General features: G+C 43.6%; 1 protein-coding gene across 3 annotated transcripts in view; it reads left to right on the top strand.

Moving 5' to 3' along the window:
* The window catches only part of Masp1 (MBL associated serine protease 1), a 71,410-nt gene that overhangs the window by 21,319 nt on the left and 37,511 nt on the right, over positions 1 to 12,580 (top strand). For all 3 annotated transcript variants that reach the window (XM_021184437.3, XM_021184436.3, XM_029470316.2), the window contains exons 3-5: positions 3,574 to 3,751; positions 4,994 to 5,125; positions 7,825 to 8,021. In XM_021184437.3, the coding sequence (XP_021040096.1) occupies positions 3,574 to 3,751; positions 4,994 to 5,125; positions 7,825 to 8,021 (507 nt within the window). The remainder of the gene's footprint in view (positions 1 to 3,573; positions 3,752 to 4,993; positions 5,126 to 7,824; positions 8,022 to 12,580) is intronic.

Here is a 12,580-nt window from a genome sequence, read left to right as displayed (position 1 = left end):
AATAAGGTATTCCAGCACGGATGCTGATGTCTGCCTAAAATAAGCATGAAATGTTCTTCATGGGCCCAGAGCAGGTTTCAGAAGGGTTTTGGTGTTGGTTGTAAGTGATGCGAAGCAAGTGCTCTACAACTGAACTGTGTCTTCCAGCTCCTAAAGATTTCCTGGACCTTCTCAGCTGGTTTCCTTCCCTAAAGCCCAAGGCTGCTCATTTTCATTGCAGTTCTTATACCCTGGCACTATCACAGGGCACACATTTGAGCATTTTTATTATTTTCCTATTAAATTTCACATCCCCAGAGGCAGGGTGCATGCTTGTTAGCTCATGTCACAGAGTAAGTAATTTTTAAACAGTTTCCATATTATAGTCCGGACAGAAATCAGGACAATTGAGTTAAAAGAAACCAAACTGATGACATGCAGCCACATACTGATGCCCTAAATAACAGTAGCTTACAATAATATAGTTGCCATCATAGGAAATAGGAAGTGCAGAGTCTGTGACCCTTAGTCACAGGGGCCTCTAGTTATGAATTCCATGTTTTCACATGATAAGCTGCCTCCACCACATTGATATGATGGGTCTAGATACAAGGACAGTCAAAACAGAAGCCATGGCTCAATCTTGCTATACTCAGAGGCAAATGATCTTACAGCATTTTATAACAGTGGGATATAAATGTTTACCAGGGTCACCGAGCCTTCTATTTAGCTTATGGCTTGAGTTGTCACTCAGCCACATTCTCTCTGGGAGAAAAGCCCATGAACTCAAGATAAGGTTTCAAGTGGCTTGAGCCAGGAAAGTTGTTTGGCTGAGTGTCTGTGTCCTTTGTCACGCTCTGTGTCGCACTCTCTGTGTTGGTGCCTCTTCCCTGAGTCCCAGAACCTTCTCAAAAGCAAAACATGCTATCAGAAGTGCTCAAGTTATCTCTCAGCTCTTCTGAAGTCACTTCCCCTCTGGGTCTCAGCTTCCTCTGGAAGAAGAGAAACTAAATCTCTTGCAGGTCCTCCTCATCAGCAGTATACTCCACTTCTATTCTGGGCTGCAGGCTGAATTCTTAGGGCCTCAGACTGTCTCTTGTCTGCTTCTACAAATATCTCTATGACTCAGTTTTCTTGGCTTTCCGTTAGAGCACATATCCCTGTTCTCTAGACTGGGGTAAACCTTAGGTGGCGATTGCTTATCATCATGGAAATAGCCTTCATCCCGGACGTTTCGAGGAGTGAGAAAATCCATCCTAGGTCCCAAATAGATCTCTATTCCAGATTATCTGGCTGATTTTGCTTGTAAGAGCCTGTGCCCTGCACACTGCAAAATCCAAAAGGCTGCGGGACTGCCAGGCTACAGAAAGGTTTCTGCGCTATGGTCCTTATTGCTTACGTCCTGACAGTTCAGTGGTATTCAATTCTCAATGGTGTCAATCTGGTTCACAAATAATCTTATCTTCACTAGTCATCCTAGATCTGTGTGTTGAGATGTCTACAGGCCTATAGGGCTATACTCTGACGGTACTAGAGACAGCTAACACCAAGTTAGAACGCTGGGGTTTTGCCGTTACCCACTGAAGAATCTCGTCCCTTAGTCCTTCTTCTAAATCTATTAAATCTCCTTTCTATTAAATTCCAACAAGAGCAGTGTAAATAGGTTCTAATTTATAACATGTTAAAAATAGGCAGACAGAAAGTAAGGCTACTACTGTACACAACGTAAACCACTTCATTAAAAAGTTGTAAAAACTGCAGAGGTATACAGCTGAGCAGTGTTCCAGGCAGGGCAAGCAGTAGAAGGGCTCAGGATCCCCAGGGTCCCACGCTAATGTAGTATAATGACACTTGACATTTGTGATGTTCGAATTCACTCAGGGAAGCTTAGTGTGTTTTACTTAAGAAAATAGTGATTCACATAAAACACTTAAAAAAAAAAAAAGGAAGTGCTCTACCCTAGTAGAAAAGGATTTTAAGGATTACTGTTAGAAAACCTTCCGTTATCTGGAAACCCCCATTAACCATGATAGCATAGCAGCTGGAAGGCAAGGAGTGGCAGTTCTGCTGTGTAGAGAAAGGCGCATTCTGCAGCTAGAGTCTGTGGGAGATCGCTACTATCTGCACAAAGAGAACAAATAGCAAGGCCATGAGCTCATCTTCTGTTTACACTTCAGTTCCCAACATTAGTGATTAATTGTCCTTGTGTTTTGTTGCCAGGGGCAAATTGCTTTCCTTCTTATTTTAAATAAATAAACCATTAGTTTCAAAACAGAAGTGTCAGATGTCAAGATATTCTGCCATACTAGGCTTAGGGACACAACAATGGACTCATTAGAAGCCACTCGAGACAGACAGCCTTTGAGAAATTCCTTTTAGTGACAGAAACCATTCTCCATTGGACCTTCTCCCGTAGGTTGGTTAAAACACCAGTGCAGATGTTAACAAACAGAAATATAAGCGTAAAAGAATCACGTGAGCTGTAAGCTGCTTGGGTAGGAGTAAGGAAGTAGGTTAAATGTGCATAGTCAATAACACCAACCAGCTCTTTCCCAGGGCCAGACATGTAAAGTCAGCTTTAGGCAAGCAATAGGTTATCTCTACTTTGTTATCCAACCCAGGCCCTTCCAAAGTACGGAATTCTTTTATCAAGTAGGGAAATGCCGAGTCTGATTTCAGCATGTGTACATGCATGTAGTCTCTGGAGGCCTCCAAAAAGCAGTTTCTAAATGTTTCAGGACTACCTATTAAATATAGTTATGAGTACATGACTTCTTGCTCAAAAAATTTTAATGTCTTCCATTCACACCATTAACATTACCAAAGGTCAGCCATAGCAGGCTGCAATGTCCTTCCAAACACAGTTTCCTCCTGCAATTCTCACCGACTCTCTGGCTCCTCAGAGTCCCCATAATGTGTCTGGAAGTTTAAGTTCTTGTTAGCAAATATTTATTGGATAAATAACTATGTGCCAGGTTCTAGTCTGTGGGCTGGGGAAATGACGATTGAAAACAAAACTCTCTTAATGCCCTGTAGCTTTGCGTTACACAGGGAACCTTTCAAATCCTGACTGCTTCTGTGAATTCACTCATCACACTGTTCCAGCCCCACTTGTGTCTGTTGGTCTGAACACCACTGTCCCACAGAACTTTGCCCATCTTTCATCACCCTGTGTCCTCGAGCTTGGTTCAGTGGCAGGCACACACTGGATGCACTATGAATGGCTTATTGTGTGTAGTGTTTCTTTTCCCGGGAAGCATGGTTAGCTGCATATAGAATCCATTTGTGAGGCTATCTAGCTCTTTTCAAGTTTTCCATGGAATTGTTTTCAAAGAATAACTCATCCAGACGGCAATGAGGAGACGCACACCAAGTGCCTGCTGAGGGAATTGAACCGAACGAACGGAACTAATCAAATAGCCACATTCGCTTACACCAGTTCCATGTCATCTGCAGATCTGTTCCTAGCTCCTTCTCTTTCCAATGCTGCCTCATCTGCTTGTGGGCAGACCTGTTCTCAGTCTTCTTGAAGAACCAGAGAGAGGCTGACATGGGAAGGCACTCATTTTATTCCTTTTCACTTTGTCCCCAAAGGTAGAAACAGAAGACCAGGTGCTAGCAACCTTTTGTGGCAGGGAGACCACCGATACCGAGCAGACCCCTGGCCAGGAAGTGGTTCTTTCGCCTGGCACCTTCATGTCTGTCACTTTCCGGTCAGATTTCTCCAATGAGGAACGATTCACAGGCTTCGACGCCCACTACATGGCTGTAGGTAAGTTGTCTCATCTTCAGGTCTCCCCTTATCTCTAGAGATGAAAACTGCCTTGTGCTCTTTCCTTGACTGACATCCACCCCCATGGATTCTGCCTGCAGTGGCTTCCTGCACTTTTGCATCACAAATCCACCCATCTAGCTAGCTACCACTCAGCCAACAATTAATCTTTATTGAGATATTCCAAAGTAATGCAAATATCATTATATTGCTTCCTAGCTCAACACCTATTAACAATGCTTTGTTTTGTTGTAGAATATACATATATTAAAATGTATAAATCTTACATATGCATTTCTTGTATTTTGTACATATCTATTCCTTCCCCTTCTTCCTCCTCCTCTTCCTCTGTAGATTAGTTTTGCTTCCAAAATGTCACATAAATGAACATACAGGAAGTATAGTTGGGGACGGTATAAAGTTGGAAAGCTTCATCTAGGTTGTTATAGCTCCCTGGACAGAACTGCGTCCCACAGTGTTAATAAATACACTGTAAAGATTTTGTGCATTTCCCATTGAGGGATACCTAGGCTTCACTTTTTTTTTTTACACTCCTTATAAGATAAAGATTGTTTCAGTCTTTTGTGAATATATGTTTCCCTGTTTATTGTGACTATTTAGACATAGAATCACTGGTTTGAAGACAGCTGTGTTTAGTCTCATAAAAAATTGCCAGATTTTTCCAAATAATCATGTAATTTGTATATCAGAGTATGACATTTATGGTGGATCCATGGCCTCACCAACGTTAAACACTGTCAATCATTTTCCCTCATTCCTATATATATACTGGCCACTTATATGCCTACAGGAAAAACAGATGTTCAAACATCTAGGATGGGACTCAATCTATATCAGAGGGAATGGGGATGTGGTGGTGAGCCAAGCTCTCCAAGAACCCCTGCCCCCACCAGGAGTTTTCTATCCAAGGGATAAGGATGGTGGTGTAGTATAGTAATTATCAATTATCATAACCAAGATATGGTGATTACTTCTACCAAGACTCATATTGGCAAGGTTCAAACCTAGCTCTCTTTGTTCTTGGGCAAGTTGCCTGACTTCTCTGTGTTCTGCCTACCTCATCTGAGGAATGGAGACAATGGCCAACTCTGGTCTTTATACAGGATCAAATGAAAGAAAAGCATGACCCTTCCCAAAGAATGAGTGACCTTAAGTGTTTTATAAATATGGCTTAATCATCACACATGTGGTGACTGACAAGAGGCTCTCCCTGCCCCACAGATGTGGATGAGTGCAAGGAGAGGGAAGATGAAGAGCTGTCCTGTGACCACTATTGTCACAACTACATCGGTGGCTACTACTGCTCCTGCCGCTTTGGCTACATCCTCCACACAGACAACAGGACCTGCCGAGGTAAGGCCTAGGGGCAATTCCACGCTATGTCATGATATTCAGTGTATTCCAGTAAGACCAGGCAAGACACAGATACTTAGTGCACACCCTTAAAATAAGTCAGAGCTGGAGAGACGGCTCACTGCGGAAAGGCCTTGCGGGATGAACATGAGAAAATTCTCATGTGCCTCAACATTTATGTAGAAGCTGGCCTTACTGAAGCATGTCTCTGGGGGACAGAGACACATAGACTTCCAAGAGCTTGCTGGCCCCCCAATCTAACAGAGATGAAACAGTGAGCTTTAGGTCAGTGAGAGACCCTCTTTCAAACTTAAGTAGAGAGCAAGAGGAAGACAACCAACATTGAACTCTGTATCAAATGTCTCTGTATCAAATGTCAAGTATGCACACCTGCATTTACACACACACACAAAGAGGGGGAGAGGGAGAGGGACAGACAGACAGACAGACAGACAGACAGAGACAAAGAGAGACAGAGAGACAGAGAGGCAGAAACAGAGACAGACAGAGACAGAGAGAAAGACAAAGAACTTTTTGTTTGTTTGTTTGTTTTTAAAGTCAAAGATACATACACATACCATATAGATGAATGCTGCACTGGTAACTCCATTAGGAGCCCAGGATCCACTGTCAGAGGAACATATGACAAGCTTTGAAGTTGAACTGTCTTTTCTGGGCAGAAAGTCTATTCTATACATTTTTGTCTCCTGTTCTACTGCAAGTAACCAACCTGTGCCAGTTATGAGAAACATGGGTTTTCCAGCTCATTCTATCTGAGCCATAAATTCAGCCAAAGGTTCCTTTCTCTTCTTTGTTTCAGCAGCCCCTCTGTCCCTCTCTAACAGAGAACCACAGACTAAAGGACAGAGGAAGATGATAAAGAGAGCAAGTGGCTCATTTGCTCTCTTACTGTATCTCCTCTACCATCATGGCTTCTGCTTTGCCAGCTCAGTTTGGAGCTGAGATCTTGATCTGAGGGCATTCCTCAGGCTAGCTGTGTAACAGGCACCTTAGTATTTACACAAAGTGAATGCTATGCTTCTTACTCTTACATGAAGGAAGCATGGACCCAGACTAGTCAGACATGAGCTGGCCTGTAAAAGTGACAAATGCTGCCCTTGACAGGAGAGAAGGACTATGGACGATCATTCAACACTGGGAGAACAGATTCTAAAACAATTTGGAGGTGTGGTAGAACTTACAACAGTTAGGGGAATTGCCCATGTATGAATCTGGGTAAGGTCTGCACTTGTGAGCCCACTTGGAGAGGGCTCACTGGAGGAAGCCAAGGCCACAGACAAGAGTTCTTTACTTCTTCCTTCAAAACGTGCTGAATAAGGCTGAATTCCTTCTATATAAGTCCATCATCATAAAGTAGTATCTTCAAAAAGGAATTTTTACAAGGAGAATTATGAAAGCCCAGGGTCAAGGAGTCTAACTTTTCTTTTTTCATCCTGACCACAAGAACCTTTTAAAAATCCTACAGATATGTGGTTTATGCTTATGAACCACATATCTCTCTGTGCACAGAGAATAAGGAGAGTAAGGTTTCCCAGGAATCATTTCTAACCCTCAGCAGGGTGACACTTCCCCATGGGGATGCTTGAGGTAGAAAGTGAAAACAGATGGAGATGCAAGTGACCTCATTTCTGCAGTTCTTGTTGAAACTTTACATTAGTCATGCTTACCCTTCTGGGCTACTGTTTCTCCATTTGCAAAACGAAGAAAGGCTTACAAAGCACAGACACACCAGGTCTGAGAGGGGCGAGCCCAAAGGACCAAGGTTCAGAAGCCTAGAGTAGGCTAAGTCACGGACAGGCCCGCAGGATGTTGGATAACAGGAAAAAGGCAGAATCCTGTGGTTCAGAAAACTCAAGTACGGACAAGGAGTCAGTAAAAGAATGCATGAAGTAGGCCGGGCGTGGTGGCGCACGCCTTTAATCCCAGCACTCGGGAGGCAGAGGCAGGCGGATTTCTGAGTTCGAGGCCAGCCTGGTCTACAAAGTGAGTTCCAGGACAGCCAGGGCTATACAGAGAAACCCTGTCTCAAAAAACCAAAAAAAAAAAAAAAAAAAAAGAATGCATGAAGTGATGTCCAAGAGGTTGGAGCTATGCAACCAACCAGAGAAAGGCAGGGGCTGGGCATGGATGGTGTAGGGGCAGAGGGGAGTAGGAAGTGACAGGGAGTAGTGGGGAGGGAGGCAGAGGGTAGTAGGGAATGGGAAGGACTTTTTTAAGATAGGGACCAAGAGTGACTTTGAGCAGAAATCTGAAAGATGTATGGTCAAAGGAGGAAGCAAGACCCAGAGGTCCAGACACAGGACCTGACCCTTTCATCTCAAAACTGTTCTTCTCAAAGTGGCTGCCTGCCCCTGCCAGAGGATCCCGTGGCAAGGGTCATCATCTATGGTAAGCCCATCTGGAGAGAGCCTGCGGAAGTCCGAGATTGAGTCTTAACTACAGATCTTTCCACAGGTGATGGTGGATGAGCCATTACCTTCCTTGGAGATTCAGGGTCTCAGTAAAATGGGGATTGCTTCTCTGCCTGCTTCCTGGGAACACTGGAAAGATTACACAGTGGTAGAGAAGCAAGGGGTGTGTATGTGTGTGTGTGTCTGTGTCTGTGTGTGTCTGTGTCTGAGTGTGAGCGCGTGTGTGTGTGTCAATGGTGTGCCATTTCTCTGTTGTGTTTTCCACAGTGGAATGCAGCGGCAATCTCTTTACCCAGAGGACAGGCACAATCACCAGCCCTGACTACCCCAACCCTTACCCCAAGAGCTCAGAATGTTCCTATACCATTGACCTGGAGGAGGGCTTCATGGTCAGCCTGCAGTTTGAGGACATTTTTGACATTGAAGACCATCCTGAGGTGCCCTGTCCCTATGACTACATTAAGGTAAGCGTGCAATGGCTGCTATTCCCAAGGGTGCATCTTGGCTCAATTGGGAAAAATGAGAATCCTGGGCTTTTGGCTTTTCGTCTTCCCTTAGGTCTGGGAGCTGAGGCACTACCTTTCCAGAATGTCATTCTTTATAATGGTGTCTTGGTTTCATTAGATCCAGATTGGGATCTCCTCTGATTCCAAACAGGCTTCCTGTCCAGTAGGGTAGCATGAGGTAGGGAATCACAAAGTCAAATTGCAATAGTTTAGGAATGTCCCCTGAGCCACATTCAGCACTGTGGGGTGCACCCTGTGCACTCACATGGGGCCTTGCACTCAGAAAGGACTCATGCTTGGATTAATGGGCCACAGTTGCCATCTTGAACTTCTTAATATATTCTGAAAAGGATGCTCACACTTTTGGCTTGTACTAGATCCCACACATTACACAGGTGGTTTTATTTGAGGAAAGAGACAATTATAAAGGCAGTAATGAGGAAGAAAATGTCCAAGGTTAATAGCTACAACATTTGAAGTTATTTGGATTGTCAAACACAAGCTAACCTAAATTTGAGTTTTGGTGGGATAGTAGAAAAAATAGTTCTCAGATGCGCAGGGAATAAAATCAGAAGTTTGAAGAGTGGCTAGAAGTACCTAGACATTCCTGGGGAAAATGTCCAAATGAAGCCGAATATTGGGCTCTGATTTCAGGGGAGATGCTGAACCCAAGGAAAATAAAGGCACCACTGACTATGTAGACAGGTGCTTATCTAAGTCATGTGGATTCTGAGCTATTCAAGAAAACAAAAGAGATGGGAACTGGAACCCATGAGTCCTGAGAGCTAGAAAGAGGGAGCAGGGCCATCCACCAGGTCAGAAAGGGAGATTTTAGCAGGGACAGAAGCAGAAAAACCCAGGAACCCCTGTGAGAAAACTCAAGAACTTGATACCTGCTTGCTCCCTAGTGAATCAGAAGTTAAGAAGGGTCGTGGCTGCAGCTGACTCAGCAGCAAACACAGCCATGATTGTGTTGCTGTGGATAAGGTGCTCCCAACACATCAGTACTTAGTGACTCTTATCACAATGCTTCGGTAGACCAGAAGTCCCAGTAGGCTCTATTGGCTCTCTACTTAAGGTCTCATAGCATTGAAATCAAGGCATCAATTTGATAGGACTCTTACCTTGAGGATCTGAGAAACAAACCACTTCCAAGGTTACCTGAGCTGGTGGCAGAAATTTATTCCTGGCCTTTCAGGACTGAACTGCCACACTGGTTGGTATCAGAAGCTGCACTTCTCTCTCTCTCTCTCTCTCTCTCTCTCTCTCTCTCTCTCTCTCTCTCTCTCTCTCTCTCTCTCTCTCCCTCCCTCCCTCCCTCCCTCCCCCCCTCTCTCTTTCTCTCATTCTTCTGTATTGCTCCCTGAGGAGTTGCTCTTGTTAGCCTTGTGAAACTCAAAGGCCTCTGTAGAGTAGAGGAAACCACAGGCCTCAGCTATACATCTGACAGGATTGATGTCTAAAATATTCAAAGAATTCAAAAAATACTAAACACAAAAAGGCAACAACCCAACTTTTAAAAAATAGACCAGAATAGAGAACTCTCAAAGGAAGAAATACAAGTGATTAAAACATTTTTTTAAAGTGTTCAACACCCTTAGCCACTTGAGAAAAGCAAATTAAAATTACTTTGAGATTTTTATCTTGCCACAGTCAGAATGGCTAAGATCCAGAAAACAAATGACAACAATTTTTGCTGTGAGGTTGTGATGAAAGAGGAACCCACTCCGGGCAGTGGTGGTGCACACCTTTAATCCCAGCACTCTGGAGGCAGAGGCAGGTGGACTTCTGAGTTTGAGGCCAGCCTGGTCTACAGAGTGAGTTCCAGGACAGCCAGGACTACACAGAAAAACCCTGTCTGGAAAAAAATAAAAATAAAAACAAACAAAAAAAAAAGAAAGAAAGAAAGAAAGAAAGAAAGAAAGAAAGAAAGAAAGAAAGAAAGAAAGAAAGAAAGAAAGGGGAACCCACATTTACCATTAGTAGGACTGTAAATTGATACAACCACTATTTTTAAAAAAAAAATCAGTGTAGAGCAGTGGTTCTCAATTTATGGGCCGAGATCCCTTTTTGGGGTTGAACAACCCTTTCACAGGAGTCATCTAAGAACAACAGAAAACAGGAGCATAAATTCATAACAGCAGCAAAATTACAGTTATGAAGTAGGAACAAAAAAACATGAGGAACTGTATTGAAGGATTGCAACATTAAGAAGGTTGGGAATCACTGATATAGAGGTTCCTCATGAACTAGAAGCAGAGTTACTAAAGGACCCAGCGATATCATTCATTGGTATTGAGATAACTGATCACCCATGTTCATTGCTTCTCTATTCTCAATAGTTAGGAGGACATGGCCTCCTAAATGTCTATCAGCTGATGAATAGATAATGGAAATGCTGGACATATATACAAGGAAATTCTATTCAGTGATTAAGATTATTAGATTTTCAGGTTAATAGATGGAATTGAGGAAACCATTGAGTAAAGTCACCTAGTCCTAGAAAGAAAGATAAGTATTACATGTTTCCCATCATATGTGGATGCTAGCTTAGAATTTTTAGATATGTATGATTAATTTGGAGTAACTATAGAAGCCAGGAAACTAGAAAGAGGCTCTGGCAGGGTGAGAAGTAGGGTTTTAAGGGAGGACAGATAGCAGAGGACAGGTGTTATGGGAATGAAAGAAGATTCTGGAGAGAAAGGATTAAGTGGGCATTAGGTTAGGAGAGTAAGGCTGCCTAATCTTATGCCAACTTGACACAGGCTAGAGGCATCTGAAAGTACGGAACACTAACTAAGAAAATGCTTCCAATAAGATTGGACTGTAGGCAAGCCTATTGAGCATTTCCCTAATTAGTGTTTGATGGGGAAGAACCCAGTCCATTCTGAGTGGGGTCCTTCTGGGCTAGGGTTCTATAAGAAAGCCGCTGAACAAGCCATGCAGAAGAAACCACTAAGCAGTATTCCTCCATGGCCTATGATCAGCTCTTGCCTCAAGTGTCTGCCCTGCTTGAGTTCCATTCCTGACTTCCTCCAATGATGGATGAAAGTACAAGCCAAATAAATACTTTACTTTCCAGTTTGCTTTTTGGTGGTGGTATTCCATCTCAGCAACAGTAACCCTAACTAAAACAGGAGGAATAACTAACACTAAAGGTGTTTGAAAGAGTCATATGGAAATACATTATTTTAGAGGCTTCATTTTATTGTTTCTTTGTTTTGTACATAAAAGTTTAAATGGAGTTACCTAAATAGGGGAATAATGTTCCTCCCAGAAGCCTTAGCTATCAAACAAACAACCGAGTGGCAGCTGCAGGATACTACCCTTCAAGTTGTTAGTCAGAGAGATCCCACAGAACCCTGATAAACAAAACAGGTTATTGTCATTTGCTCCTTGCTACCCATCATAACTAAATGGTAAGACTCTATTGCTGAAGACACTCTACACTTGACTCCCAGGGCATGGAGAAGTCAAGCAGGTTCTGACCTAGTAGTTTGTTTCCTTTTGGCTAGCTTTCATGGTACCTGTGATACCATAAAGGCTGCTGAGGGAGAACAGTCACCAGCAGGCATACTCGGGTGTGAGCCTTGTGATCCATAATAGTATTCTTGTACGATACACTCTTGGGTGCAATAGTGGCATTAATGTTATAGAGTGACCTGTTGCCTCAGCCATCGGCCTCTGAGACAATCCTTGAGGGTAGGGAGTAAGAAGAAACAGGAATCAACAACACAGATCCCGGGAGCCAGGTAAGAAGCAGAAGCAGACTCTTTGAATGAAATAATGATTGGTGCCTTGGCATGTACCCTGGGCTTGCCTCCTCTTCGTCCCCAGCTGTTTGTCCTACTCAGTTGATTGGCTGCCCCAGTCACATGCTCTGTCTTTGTTCACCTCTGGGTGTCAGGCATATTCCAGGGTTGGTGAATGTGGAAACACCTGCTTCACTTGCTGACCCACTCCTCCTTCAGTGACCAACTGCCTTATAACTGAATTTAAGGCTCACACCACAGGACTCATGCCTGGCCCTGTAGATTTGGCGAAGAACCTATGCCTGGGAAGGCCATGAAACTCAGGAAAGAACCACTGCTATCATTTTGTTAAATGGATAGACTGCCAAACCGCCTTCTAAACACTCACTTCTACACCCATAGATTAATGAAGCTCTCAACCTGTATCAGAGAAGCTTCATTTTACAATGGGCTGTGATAAATACATAGACTCACATCCGGCCAGACTGCAGAAAATGAGGAACTGTCCTCAGCCCTAAATGGTCACCTACATCACACCCCTCATCATGGAGTTCAAGGAACCCTGCAGAAAAGGTGATGGAAGGGTTGTGAGAACAGAGGTCTGGAAGGATTCCTACCAAACAGTGTCTTCCACACATGCCTGGGCTGTTTCCCTCTCCGCTGCTGTAGTTGCCTCCAGAAGAATTCTCCATGATCAAACCAGTCAAAGCTCAGCCTAGATGAGGGAGGGGCTCACAAAGTCCCAATTCCAGCTGAGGAGCATTG

The sequence above is a fragment of the Mus caroli genome, unplaced genomic scaffold (assembly GCF_978045245.1).
Source record: "Mus caroli unplaced genomic scaffold, Mus_caroli_1 scaffold_17, whole genome shotgun sequence".
Lineage (NCBI taxonomy): Eukaryota > Metazoa > Chordata > Mammalia > Rodentia > Muridae > Mus > Mus caroli.
This window is presented reverse-complemented; position numbering and strand designations above follow the sequence as displayed.